The sequence below is a fragment of the Dipteris shenzhenensis genome, chromosome 23, assembly GCF_047967505.1.
Source record: "Dipteris shenzhenensis isolate YYH24624 ecotype China chromosome 23, Dip_SZ_1.0, whole genome shotgun sequence".
In the NCBI taxonomy this organism is placed as follows: domain Eukaryota; kingdom Viridiplantae; phylum Streptophyta; class Polypodiopsida; order Gleicheniales; family Dipteridaceae; genus Dipteris; species Dipteris shenzhenensis.
In genome coordinates, this window is record NC_141618.1 from 26142074 (window position 1) to 26160576 (window position 18503).

Sequence of the window (18503 nt, forward strand, 5' to 3'; positions counted from 1 at the left end):
TGTTTGATGCTCTTGGTGATGAAGGGGCTTATAAGAGTAGCTCCCCGTGCTCTTCCCATTGCTACAACTCCAACTTTGAAATGCCAGGCCAGCATTTTAGAAGTCATGTCCCCATGACCTATGATTAATGAGGGCCTGCTGTCCAAGATTTAACGGTTCACTGCAGCCAACAGGAATAAAGATGCTCTCTTTGGACCAATCAGAGTGCTTGGGCATTGGACTGCTAGGCTAGCAGGGCTTCAAAGGAAGTTGCTGAGCTAGCATTTAACTGATGAGTTTCACTAGCTTAACAAGCATGGGACAGTGTATATTGGCTGCTAGTAGGGCTTGGGAGAACCCCACCAGTATGCATGGGGAGGTCTTGTAAGACTAGAGCCGCCCATGCACGTCCATCGTGCATTGAATGGATCTGGGCCATGGACTGAACATGGGCAAGCAATCTTGGGTGTCCATGATCCGTGGGCGATGCCCATGGTGAGCAAGTCTCTAAACACCCTAAGAATGGCAAAGCCAAAGGTGGGAGTGTGGGAAATACGTGTAAACTAAGACAGAGGAGATATTTCATGAGCGGAATGAGAGATGGACTTAAAACGAGTGTTTGAAGTTAAACGTTTCTGACAGAGTGTGTTATAGAGTGTCTATGGCTCTCGCTCTTCAGAGGGCCGCAATCACAAGCTTTTAGAGCTTTGCCATCTCCTGGCTATGGCGCTCTCCCTCTGACTCCTCCATTCTCACATAGCTTCCTCCTTTCGCTTGATGGGCACAAGAGCTACGAGTTTCGACTCGCACACGCGTCCAGAACTCGCAGAATTTTGGCCCTCGACTTGAGGTGGTTAGCTGCGCAGACACGGCGTGGCACGAAGCCGCAGGAGCGACGTGACGCTGAGCTTGCGCAACGGTGGTTTGCCGAGGGCTCGGACTCGGGGGAAAGCTTGGCATCTTGAGGTGATCATCTGAGAATTGGAGCTGGAAGCAATCGAATTGCTGCATGAAGCTTGCACATAGAATTCCTTGACGAAAATGGATTGCCTGTTTTGATTGCGTACAAGCTCTGTTTTCCTTCAATCATGGAGATGGCTGCAGCTGCATCGTTTGAGCTTGACAGACCCGTAGCAAGCTCCTCTCTGCCGCAGTCTTATGGATCATTGCGCCCATACCGTCACAACGCATCGCTTTTCTCATCTATAGCACCTGCCGTGCTAAACTCGCTCTCAAGATATCCTAGTAACCATGCATTCTCCTCGACGAGAAGCTTGCGATACTCCCGCACCTCCGGCCATTGGTCGGAGGCATCCACACGCTCACTCGACCATACTTCCTCACCAACAGAGACGAATGCGAGGTATACACCCGCATCTGTACATTCGTCTTTTGGACGCGAGGAAAGTTTCGTACCTTTGGAAACGCTGCGCAGAGTCGCGCCCATCAAAGAAAATGCCTACGATTCTACTTCGGGGGCTCACGTATCTCAGCGGGCTACCGTAATGGCCAGTTTAATGTCGCCTGAACGGTCAAACGTCGATTTTGGAAAACTGCAAACATCGGGTCTGAGAAAGGGTCAAGGTCCTGATACCTTCAGCGACCTTCATCAGCTATTGGAAAAGGAGGATGAAGTCGGCTTGTTGTTTGGACGAGGGACATTCAGTAAAGAAGAAACATCTCTGGTTTTGGAAAGTTTAAGAGAGACAAGAAAAAAGGGCTTGGAAATGTCGAAGGCCAAGAGGAAAGCCATCGGGGAATCGGACAAGAGCCCCGTTCAGCATTTCTCTTGTGCAGTAGATCCGGAAACTTTACTTCCTGGTGAATATGTTGTGCATAAGACAAAGGGTATTGGGCGTTTTGTTCGTTTGAACGAGGAAGTCCCAGAAGGAACGAGCAAATCGACAACGTATGTTGTTCTACAATTCGCTGATGGGTTGGCTAAACTAAAAGCAAAACAGGCAGCTCGTGTTCTGTACCGGTACTTCCAGTAAGTGTCCTTGCTCTGCAAATTACATTCATCCTTTTAATGTTGGCAGAGCTTCAGGAACTGTTTATTCATTACTTTAATGTCTTCATGTACAGGCCCGGTGAGAAAGGGAAACCTCCGGCTCTCAGTAAGTTGAACGATCCGCGTCAATGGGAGAAAAAGAAGAGCAAGGGCAAGTTAGCGGTCCAGAGGATGGTGGTGGATCTGTTGCAGTTATATGTCAGCCGTCTAAAACAGAAGAGGCCTCCTTACCCAAGGAATGAAGAGGGCATGGCAGAATTCGCGGCAAAGTTTGCATTCCAGCCCACTCCTGACCAAGAGCAGGTGCCCTGTAACGAATTTTTGAACAATGTTACTTCCTCGCATTGTAAAAGTAGTGGTTGAGAGGCGCAGCTAATGGTTGGAAGAGATTCTAAGAACTGTACTGGATCGTCTCTGCTCTTATCATGGCTGCAACATTAGCACAGCGATCCGTGTATATATGTAACTATAATGATCTAACTCTGTTCTTGGGCATCAAAGACATAAGACGGGTGCTCTGGCATTTAGTCCTGAACAACGAGACTCCCAATGCCCACAAGAAAAAAATGCAGAAGTCATATGTAAAGCAAGTTAGCTCTCAAAATTGCATGGAATTTTAGCTTTACACCTTTCAATGCCTTTCACACTACAACTACAATAGCTCAAGGTTTCATCTGATCGTTTGGTCATGGGATGAAACCCTGAATTGGCCCAAGACAAGCCTCAATGCATGCGACATGTTTTTGGATGTAAGAGACACGTGAGCTATCTTGTTCTGTTGTCTATGTGCTCAGACTATTTAACTGAGTGATGTACACCAGTGCTTGCATATACGTGAGTTAAGTGCAAGAGAGAACATTGGGTGCAACTGGACCCTGCTGCAGCGTATATCTGTATTACAACTTTAGGTGAAGGATGGATGTTCCTATGCTTGGAATTTACTTGTAATAGGAGCAAGGCATTAGTGTGTACGATTGGCTAACATGTGAGAAGCCAATGAGATGCAAGCTTGTGGATTGGGGATGAGGACCCTAATCCTAATCTTTGTATTAGAAAGTGTGTAATTGTGGAATGAAGTCCAATGTTGAAGTAGGATAAGCTCTCGTCTCTTGGCCTCTCTTACCCTTTGTCTTCCACGTTTGATTTCCATAGAGAGCTTTCTTTTGTTCTAGAGCTTCCACCCTCAGTGAGCTACTCTCTTTCTTTGCCTGTTATCTTTCTCTACATGGTATCAGAGCATTAGATTGCTGCTCTCTTCTCCTTTTTCTCTCTTACCTCTTCTAGTTTCCTCTTGCTGCCTATGACTAGCTACATTTTTTGAAGGAAGGAAGGTTTCTGCAAGTTGAAAGCCTGCTAACAAAAAGGGGCTACAAAGAGTTGCATATAGCACTACCATTTCAGAAAGGCGGATTCTTTGACAGGCATTTCTCGTAGGTCCCCACGATGAGTTTTATTCAGGGCATTAGTATTTGTGCATTGGCGACATGGGCCACAGGGAAAAATTAACCTAACAATTTTGCGAAGCAGGAACTAAGAAATCGAGAAAGTTCAATTCCAGAAGGTTTGTCGCACCGCCTTGAGCAAATATATCAGGGGGAGGGGAGAGGGAGAGGGTAAGAGGGAGAGAGGGAAGAGAGACGAGCTCCCTTGATCATCTATGGCTAGCTGCCCCTCCGTGCTCCTGCTCTCCCCTTTGAGTACTCGGTCTCCGTGCCCTCGTTGCAGACCAATCGATCCCTCAGCAGAGCATTATGCCTGCACCGTAGCACAACATCTGCCTTGCCCGCACGAGACAATCCCCACCTTAGGAGGTGCAAGGAGGAAGATTTTGAGCAATGCCATCTTCCCTCCATCCCCCTCCGTTTGCCTTCCTCTCCCACCCATACCTCCGAGAATTTTCTTTAGATATTAGAGCGTTTCAAGATATTTCTCGTAGGACCGTAGTTTTATTTAGGGCATTAGTATTAGTCGAGGGGCGACATGGGCCACAGGGAAAAATTAACCTAACAATTTTGCGAAGCAAGAATTAAGAAATTGAGAAGGTTCAATTCCAGAAGGTTTGTCACACCGCCTTGAGCAAATATATGAGGGGGAGGGAGGGGGAGGGGAGAGGGGGAGGGTAAGGGAGAGGGAGGGGAGAGAGACGAGCTCCCTTGATCATCTATGGCGAGCTGCTCCTCCGTGCTCCTGCTCTCCCCTTTGAGTACTCTGTCTCCGTGCCCTCGTTGCAGACCAATTGATCCCTCAGTAGAGCATTATGCCTGCACCGTAGCACGACATCTGCCTTGCCCGCACGAGAGAATCCCCACTTCAGGAGGTGCAAGGAGGAAGATTCTAAGCGATGCCATTTTCCCTCCATCCCCCTCCGTCTGCCTTCCTCTCCCACCCATACCTCCGAGAATTTTCTTCAGAAATTAAGGAATGCGCTCTGATTGATTGGAGATGAAAATTCTCTATAGCTCGTTAGTTTAGATTTTTGAAATCGTCGGAGTCCGTAGAGCGTTTCAAGATATTACTATTGGCTCTATTGGCTCCTCCGATTTCAAAATTGTAAAACTAACGAATTGTAAAGAATTTTCATCTCTAATCAATCAGAGCACATTCCTAATTTTTCGAAGAAAATTATGGGAGCTATGGGTGGAAAGGAAGGTAGACAGAGGGGGACGGAGGGAAGATGGCATCGCTCAGAATTTTCCTCCTTGCACCTCTTGAGGTGGGGATTGTCTTGTGCGGGCAAGACAGATGTTGTGCTACGGTGCGGGCATAATGCTCTGCTAAGGGATCTATTGGTCTGCAACGAGTGCACGGAGAGCGAGTACTCAAAGGGGAGAGCAGGAGTGCGGAGGTGCATCTCCCCATAGATGGTCAAGGGAGCTCGTCTCTCTTCCCTCTCCCTCTGCACTCCTCCTCCCTCCCCCTCATATATTTGCTCAGGGCGGTGCGACGAACCTTCTGGAATTGAACCTTCTCAATTTCTTAATTCCTGCCTTGCAAAATTGTTAGGTTAATTTTTTTCCTGTGGCCCATGTCGCCCCTCGACTAATACTAATGCCCCGAATAAAACTCATCGTGGGGACCTACTATTTCGAACGAGGCGTGTATCCACTGCATTCACTTAGTCTCCAACTATTTCTTTTCATAACGAATATGCATTGGAGCTAAGCTCAGAGACTTTGAAATTGCCATCGCAGTTTTTTATTTAAAAAGAAGACGTCTGTAAGCCTTCTATAAGCTTTCTGCATGGGAACCTGTTAGAAATCAACCAACAAAGGGTACGCACAGCAGGGAGCTCATACAGTGTGTGTGGGGTGCAGAATCACAAACTTCTTAACTTAATCTGCATCACATAGATGTGCAGACTCATCAATAGACAATGAACCAGCGAGATATAGAAATCACCAAAATAATATATTTCTGTCCAAAGCTATGGACACAATACAAAAGAGATAGATCCAGAGTCCCACCAATGGTGTGGTTCTCTGATCTTACCACAATTTACTTCTACTATTTGCCAGATATCTCTCGACTCGAGCCCGTGTGCTCCACCTCGAGCGTCTGTAGACTTTCTGTCCAGAATGATCCTCTCCACCTTGCTGTCTGGAGACCAGCCTAGGTGGGCAGCACTTACTAGCTCAGTCTGCAGTCCTCTTTAGGTCTCCTTCACCTCCTGGGAAAAGGCCCAAGGAAGCCCTAACTGCTGCTCCTGTCTGCTGTAGATCTGCTGCTCTAGAGAATGATTTGTGAGGGCCTGGAGGCCCTCCCTTTATAGGCCCAGGGGCCTGTCATAAAAACTCACCAGTCAGCTTCATACTGGCCGACCAAGCTGGCCGACCAGTCTGCTGCTGGTCCAGCCCTTTAAGGGCTCTCAACCGGGGCCCTTTGGCCCACACTTCTAGGGCCTTGGCCCTCCAATCATGGCAAGGGCCCAGCCCTATATAAGGCATGGCACTGCCCACTAGCAGCCCCCTTTGCTGCTAGCCACCGATCTTCTGAACTGAGTGGCTCAACAACTCAAGGGGGGATTGGCAAGGGAAGGCTCGAATGCTAGTTGATCCCTCACGACCTTGACCATCAATTCTGAACATAGCCGTATACATCCTTCTGCATCTTTGGCCAATAGAAATAGCGCTCTAACTTCTCCAAAGTCCCGTTGATACCTCTGTGGCCACTGGTGAGGGCGTCATGGGCATTGTGAAGAAGCAACTACCGTTTGTCTTTGAGTACACATAATCTTTTCTTATAGAAAAGCCGACTGTCTTCCAATGAGTAATGGCTTGGAGCAAGCATCGTGGCTAACTGGAAGTGCGTGCCAAACTCTGCTGACTCCGCGTACTGTGCCTTCATGCTATCAAGATCCTTTCATTCAATTTCGAGCACAGTGGCCTGCTCAATGGTCTAGATGGAACCTTTCCGACTGAGAGCATTGGCAACGGCTCTTGTGCAAGCGCCAATTGCCTGTATGCTGGCATGGGTGCCGCTTGGTATTGTTGAGGTCGAGGCAGGTTGTTGCGCATGTTGAAGATGCAACTATTCTCATCATGGCCACCAACAACGCAGATATGGCACCACAACCTTGGTGGTGGATTTGCTTGTGCAGTGATCCTGGCTCTTAGTACCCGGCACTCATTTGCTATATGATTGGCCATGCAATGTGGACACCATACATTTTCTCACCATGGATATGTCTGAGTTTGCGGTTGAGACAATTGAAGTTTTTGTTCCATGGCCTGCATCATGTCTTCTTTCAGCTTCAGGGTCATGGCCTCGAGGTGATCTTCACTTGATGTTTCAGAAATGGCCTTTCATTTGCCCTTTCTCGAGCGCTTATCGCATGTACTAGATCTGTCGTCATGACTGCTAGTGTCTGAGTCGGTCATGCCATCCTTGATGTAAATGGCTGCCACATGAGCAGCACTAAACGTTTCATAGTTGCTTCCCAAACTGTTGGAATATTTGGCTCCACCGTTGCTGCGATCGCTCCATTGTGAACTAGGCATTGTTTGAAGCCACTTAAGGGCTTGGTGATCTGTCTTAACTGTGAAAGTCTGTCCGTATAGGAAAGGCTTCCAATGTTTCAATGCCTGGATGACACCGAGGAGCTCTCTATCATAAATTGAATAGTTTTTTTCGGCATCGTTAAGCTTTTTGTTGTAATATGCCACAGGCCTATCTTCTTGCTGTAAATCTGCCCCGATGGCGACATTGCTAGTGTCTGTGATTACCAGAAATGGATCATCCCAAGAGGCAATCTTCATAATTGGTGGTGTCGTGGCCAACCGTTGCAAGTCATGGAGGGCCTATAAAGCTTTGCCTGTGACTTGAACTTTTTGTCTGCGTGTCTTTATCCCCTTGAGTAAATCTGTAAGAGGGGCTGCGTGTGTCGAGAAACCATCCATGTGCGAGCTGTATGCTTGACACAAACCCACAAAGGATCAGATCTCCCGAGCCATTGTGGAGACAGCCCAACGTGTGATAGCTTGAATCTTCTCTGGATTCAATCGAATCCCTTGAGCACTAATGATGTAGCCCAAATATTGAATTTCCAGCAAGCCGAATTCACTTTTCTTTGCGTTGAGGTATAGTTGGTTATCACGTAATAATTGTAGGGCACATCGCACATCCTTTATATGTTGATTGGCTGTAGTGGAAAAGATAAGGATATCATCGAGAAAGATGAACAAGCACTTTCCAATATACTCTGCAAATACCCGCGACATCATCTTGTTGAATGTTGGTGGTGCATTCTTTAGACCAAAGGGCATGACAACGAACTCGTAATGAGCTCGCTCTCTTAGAAAAGCTGTCTTTGGGATGTTAGCTTCAAAAATCCAGACTTGATGGTAGCCACTCTTGAGGTCAATCTTTGAGAAAAATTTTGCACCATTGAGTCGTTCCAAGATGTACTTGATGCGGGGCATAGGAAACTTGTTGCTTAATGTAAGCTTGTTGAGTGCTCTGTAGTCGACCCATAGTCCTGTGGACTTATCCTTCTTTGCCACAAATAGAATGGGTGCAGCGAAAGGTAAAGAAGAAGGTCTTATAAACCTAGCGCGCAGTAATTGAGACAACTGCTGCTCTAACTCCCCCTCCATGGACTTGGAAAGTCGATACAAGAACTTACTTGGAGGTCTCGAGTCTGGAAGTAGATCAATGCGATGGTCTTCCGGTCGGTTGGGAGGAAGCTGGGGTGGCAGATCATCCCTGAGCATGATGCCTTGGAAATCTTGGAGTAGATCTACCATCGGTTGTCCCATTGGAGGAGCGGCTTGAAATGCAGTGATTTGGCACTGGACGTAGACAAGTGCACACATGGGCCCCTTGCAGGCGGCGCGACTTGCTTGAATATGAGAGATTAACAGAATCCTTGGTATGCTCCGATCACCGTGTATCGTGGCGGGCTCAGGTAAACCTACCACAAAAGTGAAGGTGTCCTGCCGCCAATCAGGCGTCGGTACATGCTCGTGGAACCATTGAATCTCGAGTATCATGTTGCACACCATCAAAGGAGTCAGAATAAAATCCCGCATAAACACGGCCTTCTGAATTAAAAAAGTGAAATGGATGGCCCTATGTGTGATGTGTGTGCGCAAGCTGGGCGTGAACCCGTCCACTGCAAGCTTGTGAGGCACCAAGGTGCACCCCATTGTCTTGGCAAGCTGAGGGGAGATGGCATCTTCTGAACTCCCCATATCGAACAGGACAATAAACTGATGCCCATTAGCTATGCCGTACGCTCGAATGAGCGCCTTCTTTTGATCTGAGACGTCGCCCTCCTTACCTTGAAGGACCATTGTGGGAATGGCGTTCAAAGTAGGGAAGACGACATTCGTAGCTGAGGATGGAGGCGGGGCAGGAAGAGCCAATACATTGGCGATGGACGAAGTAGGCGCTTTCGCAGCCTTTTTAACAAGCCACTTTGGACAGTCCTTCTTGCCATGCCCAGCAATGTGGTGGCAATGAAAGCAACGATGTTCTTGGTGATACCGCTTCTGCTCGTCGAGCTGTAGATAGCCTCCCATAATACCTGCTTTAGCCTTCTCATTTGGAGTCATCTTTGGCTTGGACTCCTTCTTTTGACCAGAAGCCTGGCCGTCTTTCTTTTGAAATTGGTTGTCCTTCTTCTGATCCTTACCCGCTGTGTTGTTTGACTGCTGCGGGGCTTTGGAATCTTTTTGGACCTGCTTGGGCTTTCCCCCATTTAGCATCATCTCTTGACTCTGTGCGAGAGTTAGCGCCCGCTCATATTATGGAGGGTCAAAGTTCCGAATGATATAGCAGTTGTTGGTGTCCAATCCTCGAATGAATTGCTTCATCTTGGCGTTCTCCGATATGCCCAATTGCTGTGCTAGTGTGATGACCTTGTTACTGTATGTCAACACATGCAAACCATTCTAGGAGAGATGAGAAAACTCATCCTCCAGGTTAAGCATATATTGGGGTGGGAGAAAATGGGCTTTGAGGTCGGTCACAACGTTGCCCAAAGGAAATTCGTTTTAAACGTTGTTGGGTCAGTATGCTTACTAGCCCAATGTTGCCACCAGGTAACAGCCTCACCCGTAAGATGAGGGGCTACAAGGTGGACTTTGTCTTGCTCATCTTGAATCTGCGCTAACGGAAAATGAGCTACAAACATTGCTGAATGGTCACACTTATCATCATACTTAACAAAATTTGGAGTGGACCGGGTGAGTGGTGTTACCTTTGTTGATGGTGAAGCTGTGGCAGTGATGGCTGCTGTGCTCAAACTTGCTTGCATAGTTGCTAACATCTGTTTGTGTTGGAGAAGCATCGCCTCTCGGTCTAGCTTTTGTTGCCTCCCTACTTGGGTGAGCTCTGCGCGTCGCTGCGCCTCCTCATTTTTGCGTTCCTCACGCATTAATAAGAGCAGCTTCTTTTTCCTCTAGACGTTGTTTTGTTTGGTCCAGCGTCTTCTGCTTTCTTCTAGGTGGGATGAATGTTCTTCGAGTTGCTATAGGAGGACCCGATTCTACTCTAGAAGGTTCGCCATCACTTCTTGAGCACTTGGGGGAAGCAGATCTTGTTGGTTGTCTTTCTCCTCTTCAAGTCTTCAATGGTGACTCCTTTTCTTGACCCTTCCATGGCGCTTGATTGTGTGTCCTTTTCGGATCTCAACACAACTATACACTCACGGTAGTCAAGCTGGATACAGACCGAAGCTCTGATACCAATGTAAGATGCAACGGTAATCTGATCCTGTAATTCACAGGAAGACCTTCTTTAAACCTTTAGCGAGAAATTAGCGTAATCTACCATAGAGAGAGAAAGGAGATGAGGGTAGAGAGAGAGTAGATTCGACAACTGATTGAGTCCCTGTACCCACTGAGGGCCCCCTCCCCCAACCAAGGGAGATTTTGCTTTATACTTGGAGAACTGAGAAATACAAAGAACACTCTTCAAGAGAGCACGGAAACGTGCTTCTGAAGAGCTCACTGTGCACACGTATAGCAGACCCAAAGAGACGTGAGAGGCAACACCGACCAATACCGAGACCTTGATGCTGTCCACACTGATGATGTAGGACGCTTCTGCAAGGCAAGGGAGAGGCTTGTGCTGTCCACCGGAATGCAGGGTTACTGTGTGAGTGAGAGAGTGAAATCTAGGAGTGATAGATCCTAAAAGAGAGCTGAGAGATGACTGAAGTATAGAGCTGAGAGTGAGCTGTGTAAAACTGTAAAAGCTAATTGAAAAGAGCTGCTGAAACAGACCCCAAACCTTGCTCCATTCGCTGTCCCGACTCCTCCTCTGATGTGCTGCATGAACACCTTCCCAAAGAGCTGAACTGATGCCAAAGTCTGAGGCTGGTCGGAGGGTCACAGTGGGTGAGGGTCAGGCTTTCAGAGGGGGGCTGGAGAGGAGCTGTAAGAGGCTGAAGGAGTGAGAGAGCTGAATGAGCAAAAGAGGCCTAGAAGGGGCCCTTTTATAGGGCTGGCTGGGCCAACCAGCCTGTTGCAAACAGCCGACTGAGTCGGCTGTTTTGCAGCCCTGGTTGGCTCAGTTCAGCCTATAACCCCCCGCCCCCCCCTCCCCCCTTGGCTCATTTGCAAGGGGGCTTTTTGGGCAGCCTTTGCAGGCTGCCTTCGTTGCTTGCTTTGGGTCAGCCTGGTCAGCCTTTGGGGGCCCCTCTGGGGCTCCTAGCCTAGACTATGACCTAGACCTAACTAACCCTAAGATAGAAACACTAACCTACTGTTCTCCAGTGGGTACCAGTGAACAAGAATGACTTTCTAACTTGACCTCAGGTTCAGAGACTGACTTACGTAGCTTGTGCTTGACTGCCCCTAGACAAGGGCTCACAACATACGACAAAATCTCCTATTAGGGGAACTATTACGCAATTGTCGATGCAGCCAGTGTGAAACTTTGCCCCCAAGTGCAGGGGTGCATGTGACACGCCGTCGATGATGCTCTTGGTGTCAGGTAGGGGCATTGTTGGTGCATCTACTCCGCTTCAAATCAGCATGTACAGATTTGCCTCCTCTTCTGCTTCTTGTTCTGAATTTTGTTACTTGGTTAGTGATGGCATTGGTGACGATCTTTGCTTAGTTCACACCTTTGTCTTTCGCTTCCTTCAGTGCTTTTGAACAAGTCGTTGGGTCACCCAAGTATCCATACTTTTGAGATGCACTCGTTCATAGTGAAACTAAAGAAATTATTGGTTTCGGGGTCTTGCACTTTACTCTTGAAATACCCATGTCCAGGTAGCCATGTGGTGTCAGTGAAGAGCACCTTACAATCGGTCATGGGAGGATCCACCATGTCCTCTTATGGATTCAAGAGCTTTAACGCTTCAACTCCCTCTTGTGATGCAGGCACGCTTGAGCAGAGGATATGCTTCATTGACCAGACGTGCTTCCGCTCTCACTTTCAGGATTCATGGACCAAAGGGTTGCTTTTTGACTCCTTGGTCCGTCCAACGGGGATGTATGGCAGTCCATGCTGGGAGCCAGACTTGTCGGATACAGAGTGGGCCAGGGTGGAGCGGCTACAGGTTCTCATGTTATCCGTGGTAAGCCATCCGTTCCTTACCAAATCATTCGGGCGGAGTTTGGATCACCCCCATTACAGTAGATGCTGCATTTCAAGTCATCATGTATTTGTACCCAGTCAAGGAGTATGGGGATTGCACCTCTGGGCGTAGCAGGCTACCATGGCTAGCACTGTCCTCTTCTATTGCACTTGCAGCAGGAGGGGACCAGAGGTGTTGGTATGCACGCACAGAGAGATGGTTTGAGGGACTGGGGCTCCACATGGACAAACTACCTCCATTCCAGTACAACATGGATGCCCCGTTTCCCCCCCTCCTATCACATGAGGTCAACCAGGTTATCCGTGAGGATTTGTTACAGCTACACACATTTCGGACCTGGCTGGGCCCGAGTGATCTTCCAGTGAAGCTGGGCTTCTACAGAGATCACTTCTTACATATCACAGCTGAGGGTTTCATTGACCCACCAGGGTACACGCAGATTTACTTACCCCACTCACTGAGGATCTCTCTTGGACAGTTCCCAGTCTCTTCACATAGACTTTGTATCGAGAGCGGCAGAGTAGAGCGACTACCCAGGGAGAGGTGCATATGCACTTTGTGTGACATGCAGGAGGTTGGGACAGAGGAGCACTTCATCTTCAGGTGTCTTGTTTACTATGAGATCCGTGGACGTTTCTACTGCCTCTTCAGAGACAGCTATGGGATTTTAGCTCGATTCATCTCCTACCCAGACCAGTGATGTTTGGCAGGTTTCGTTCATGAGGCACTTTGACACCGCGAGAGGATACTTCAAGCACGGAGACAGGAGCAGACTTTTTTCTTGGTTGATCCCTCTCAAAGCTCCATCATGGAGTTTTTCAAGCCAGATCACATGGACACCCATAGGACGAGGCCTCGACATGACCATGACCTGGAGCCTATGACCCAATAGCTCATACAGAGGGTTGACACGCAGATCACACTTGGGGACATCCCCTCCTTGTTTAGAGTCGGGTCCCGCCTGACGGGGGTCAGAGTAGCCCTGGTTAGACGCAGAGCTATGACCAGGAGACATGCCAAGGCTGCACCTTTGAGTGGCCGACAACACTCTATCGTCGATTTCATGCCCCCATTGCCTCATCCACCTTGATGTCCTGATGATGATGAGATAGTCGACTACCGACATGACTATTGTACTTAGGATTTAGTATTGACATTCTGCATTTTTTGCATTTGCATTGGTGTGGATGCTTGTTTTAGTAGCTTCACCACCACAGCTCGTTTGTACTAGGTTTTCACAGTCTCATAGACTCATCGGTCTTCCGAAGACTTTAATAAACTTTCTTTCTTTCTTTCTTTCTTTCTTTCTCCGGTGGCGGTGATTGCTCTTCCTGCTGTGTGGAATATCATGGCTTGGACTACCAGCTTTCGGTTGTAGAATTGCATCCAAGGAAAAGCTTGGAAAAGCTTGGAAATGAGCTAAGCCCATCCATTGGAACCATGTCATAGCTGCTGGCCGGTATTCTCGGTCTAGGGGTGGAATTAGCTCTGGCCTCTCTGGCTTGTTTGCTTTGAAGTGCTTCGACTTCGTTGTCGTCATCTTTGTCTTCCTCTTCTTCTTTTGTTTTGCTGCAGCTGACATGGTGAAGATGTGAAGCTTGTGGAGGAGTGGAAAAGGCTTGGTGGCTGTGGAGAGAATGGATAGGGATAAATGGATTCTTCTTTGGCAATGAGCTTATACACTGGCATTTCTAGGGTTGGCCTTCGATCAAATGGTCTCTTAAGGGTCAGTTTGCGTCACCAATGCCGCCTCTCTCCATCGTGATTAGGCTATTTACTTAGAGATTCGCCCCTCTAAAACTCCACTCTTTTGGGAGTCCGGGCCGCTCCCCATTAATCATGATTTCAAATCCACCCGTTAATCCTAATTTGATGTGTAACGGCTGTCTTATGTCATCCTTCACCCTTCTTTGCGTTCCCTTTGTTCTTCTGGTGCTTTGACCACGGACTCTACCATAACGAATTTAGCTTGTGGCTAAAACAATTTGATCTTCATCCCGTTGAGGCGCTTCAGCAATACGGTCCCTTCAAGATCTTCCAATGTTACTGTTCCATTATCGAAGCATTTTTGGATTCGGCAGGGTCCAGCCCTTTGTGGTTGCCGTAGGTTTTGTTTCATTGCTCCCAAAAAAATATTATAAAGTAGGACTATCATGTCATCTTTGAATGGTTGCTTCTTGATGCGGCGATCTTGCCATGCCTTTCCTCCTCCGTTGGATTATGCCTTGATTGCCAAAAGAAAAAGGCTGCTCAAAAGTAGAAGCAGGATGAAAAGTCCAAGGGAGATGAGCCTGCAAGAGGGTCAGCTAATGTGATACAAGGGGAGTGGTTCTTGGTGACTACATCCAATAGTAGTACCTTGATAGAATGCATAGATTCAGGTGTGACAATGCTGATGCTCGATATAGAGCAATGATCAGAAAATACTGGTTCCCTAGTAGATGAGGCAGCAAAGGTTGGCAATAAATCCTTTGTGAGTGCACACATGTTGGAGCAAAGGGCTGCGAAAGTGCAGTGGAATGCAACAAAAAACTGAGATTACATCAACCAAACTTGAACAACAACAAAAAATATAATGGAGGAAGAGACAATTGACACTTGTAGATCAAGGGAAAAACTTGCATGAACTGCTGAGAACAACCTCCAAGTACAAGATGACATGAACGAGGGTCAAGGGGCCCTATATATAGGGGTGACCCCCTTGCAGTAGGCCAGGCATAACTCAACCCAGGTGCGTCTGGTCTGGTCAGGTTTACCCTACTGGTTTGGTCGGTATAACCCAACTGGTCTAGCTGGGTTTGTCCGATCAGTTTGGTCCGTGTAACCTGATCATGTTGGGTGGCCAAATTGCCCCCCAAACCTACCCCCTCGACCTTGGCTCTTGGGTGGGCTAATGCGGCTTTACAACCCCACATCTAGCCCCTATCCTAGCCCTGGAACAAGCCCCATGACGTGCACGATATTTTGGCAAGATAGCGATGACATGCCCCCTCCTTGGCAATGGTTCAGCACCCTCGTAACCTAATGATCTACCTCACACTGCTTGGGAACACCCACAAAGCAGTCCTCACTCCCTATTGTACATATAGGAGATGTCAAACTCTAAAATCCCCTCTCAGCCCCTGGATGTCAGATTAACACAATGGAGCTGGAATGCTTTCCAAGCAGTTGTTGTGGAAGAGGCTTGGTAAACAGGTCTGCTGTGTGGTCCACTGGTGTTGAAGAAGATTGCTGAATCGAATGGTCGTGGGTTTCGTCAAGGAAAACCCCATCTTGTTCAGTAGCCGCCTCAGCCAGGCCGCTTTGGATACTGAGCCACATGCTTTCAATCGTGATGTCAAGCTCCTTGAGTCCAGCTCCTCCCCAGTCTGCATCACCCCATTGGCATAGATTGTCTCTGCCACGATCCTTTGTATGTTGCCACTGTCACAAGAACTGCAATCTACGTGCCAAGGCATTTGCACGAACGAGCTCACCACCCTCTCTGGAAGCCTTAGGGCCGATTTGGTATTCTAGAACCAAACTGATGAACCCGCAAGTGTCTAGTACAACGGGGAAGCAATCTGGTTACAAGGACCATCCATGGTACAATTGGTGCTTAGATCCCCTTGTTGGCAATTTGCTGACCCAAAAGTGTCGAACAGCTCATTACAAACCCAACGTTGCTGCGAAAATGGGTACCCTAGGTTTGATTTCTCTCAAGGCACTTCCTTCAGTAGTGACCCTTTTGGCTACAATGGTTGCATGTAGGTTTAGCCTTCAAGGCCTCTCTTTTTGCCTCAGGCTTCTTTGAGGATGAAGAGTTCCACTTCCCTTTACCTTTGCTCTATCCTTGGTTTTGTGAGCCAGCCAAAGCCTTTGTATCTCCTCCTTGTGAAGGACTGTGAAAATGTTCTTCCTGATCAAGCACATGGCATGAGTTCTTCCCATGTGTGAGTGTTTAACCTCCCATGAGTGATAGGGGAAGAATAGAAATCTGAAAGTGAGATGAAAAATGGCCATGTCCTCGGATGAGATCTCCTTCCTTGCCCAGAAACCACCTACTGAAGTGCCTGGAGCTTGTTGATGTGCTCCCATATCGTGGCTGACTTTGCGGGATTCAACACTCTCATCTGCACTTCAAGAGAGACTCTCTTCATCGGGGACGCTTGATTGTAGAGTGCTCCCATATTCCCTTGGCCAGCGTCATGTGCTTGACATGGTTGATAACATGAGGAGTACAATTCAAGAAAATAAAGGAACAGACACGTGCATTTACCTGATCCCAAAGTTGGGCCAAAGTCTCGGCCTCCTTCTGCTCAAGGATCCAAGGTCCTTTGCAAGCGGATCTAGGTGCAGTAACACCAACAAGGGTGAATTCAGCCATGTCGGAAGACTGAAGTACAGACTCCATCATCACTCTCCAAACCCCGCAGTTGTTGCCATCCAACTGATGATCAACAGTAAAGGTGGGTAGAACAGGAATCTTGACCTGTTTCTTGGCCATATCGAGTAAAGTCGTCATCACAGAGGGGCAGAGTACTAGCTCTTGTGAAAGACAGTCAGCCTTAGGGACTGTCCATGCTGCTGACCCACAAGGCAGACCATCTGATGAATCCATGTTCATCCCATCTGGTAGCCCTATGCACTGTACAGACTGCTCCTCCTACATCCTCTACATGCTGCTGGTACACAGATGGGCTCCTCCTGGATCCTCCTAGATCTTCTACATGCTGCTCTCCCTTTGCTTTCCTCATGTGGGGGCTCACAGATGGGGAGGTGACCACACAAACTCCAAAACTTGTAAGGCTGACGGTTGACCTGCACTTCCTTACTACCAACTGCCCTTTGTGGGCCCAAGCTGCCACTGTAAGCAGCTAACCAGTCAGGGCTGGTCGACCTACTTTAGGGCCTATAAATGGGTCGTAAGAGGCCCCATTTGCAACCCTATTTCTGCCCACCATCTAGGGCTCAGTTGCAGCTCTGCAGAGGCCTCTGTGTGCTGCCCATGTGGCAGCCTATCTTGCTGCCCACAACTGCAGCCATAGCTCTCCTTCAGGTGGAGTTGCAGTCCTTTTCAGATCCACACTTCGGGGGATCATTTCAGTAGAGCAGAGAGATACACATTCCAGATTTCTTTGGATCCGGATACGACACATGGACAGCCAGGATCTGTTTGTCGCAGTTTGCTACTTCCCCCCGGAGACCTCCCACTTTGTCAGAGATATCCGAGGTGATGATGAGACATCCCCATTTGCTGCCCTTTATCAGTCCATCGTTGACTTTTCTAGCCGCGGAGAAGTCCTTCTAGTGGGGGACTTCAACGCGAGGACAAGGACCCGTCAGGTATCACTTCTTGATTTCAGAGATGATTCCACTCTACTGGCAGATGTTGACCTTGAGGAGGCAGGTATGCTACGGGTTTCGGCTGACAGGCGAGGTCCACTCTCATCCTATGGGCAGGCCCTATTAGACCTAGGCAGAATACATGATCTCATTATCTATAATGGTCTTGACAGATGGCCCGCTTCAGGTGGTTTCACATGCTTTCCACATGGGGGGGGCTCCAGTGTTGTTGATTACATCATGGGATCCCCTGTCTTCACATCTCGCATTACTGACTTCACTATAGCACCTCTCCCCCCAGGGGCTGACCACACATACCTTTTCTTTTGCATCTCCACCTCCCTTCCCACAGCACCTTCCACCCCACTCAGTGCTTACTCCATCTACCACGATATACGCTTTGATCGGGATCACTCACCTTCTTACTCTGGCCGTCTGTACATACTTGTCGCTTATATTGACTTCATACCCCTTTTAGAGGATCGTGCTGCCCTTGTCACCCGCTCACTACACGAGGCTACCATTCACGCTTTTCCCCACACTACCCGCTCCACCCGCCCACTACCCCTTGGAACCGTACCCTGTAACAGTTGGTACGATGATGAGTGTAAGGCCTTACGCCGTCAACTCAGGTTCGAAACCAAAAACAGTCTTCTGAGCGCACCAGATACGCTACGTGAATACCGTAGACTGGTACGGAGGAAGAAACTAGACTTCATTCGTCGAAACGAGGAGGAGCTACTGAACATTTTGTTTAGTAACAACTCTAAGGACTTTTGGCGGAGATTTCTAGAAGGACGGTCCCCTCCGCCACTCACTGACACCCAGATCTGGTTTGATTATGCACGCACACTTTATGACATCCCAAATCAGCCAATCCCTAGCCTCTCACACATGCCTCGTCCCACATCCTGCACCCTCTTTACTAGAGGAGGGGTAAAGGATGCTATAATGAAACTTCATAATGGCCGAGCGAAGGATCATGAGAGACTATGCACTAAGTTCATTGCATATGGGATTAACCTCCTAGCCTTGATCTTAGCAAAGCTTTTTAATGAAGCGGTTTGTTTGGGATTTCCACACACTTGGACCATTAACACTATCTCACCCATCCACAAGGCAGTGGATCCCATGAGCCCG

At 48.2% G+C, this 18503-nt stretch overlaps 1 protein-coding gene across 1 annotated transcript in view; it reads left to right on the top strand.

Annotated features, from left to right (window-relative positions):
• The first annotated feature begins 585 nt into the window (after positions 1 to 585).
• LOC147887172 (DEAD/DEAH box helicase) overlaps positions 586 to 18503 on the top strand; it is a 165219-nt gene continuing 147301 nt past the window's right edge. Inside the window, exons 1-2 of the mRNA XM_087394131.1 lie at positions 586 to 1969; positions 2065 to 2293. Coding sequence (XP_087250257.1) covers positions 1068 to 1969; positions 2065 to 2293 — 1131 coding nt within the window. The 5' untranslated portion in view covers positions 586 to 1067. The remainder of the gene's footprint in view (positions 1970 to 2064; positions 2294 to 18503) is intronic.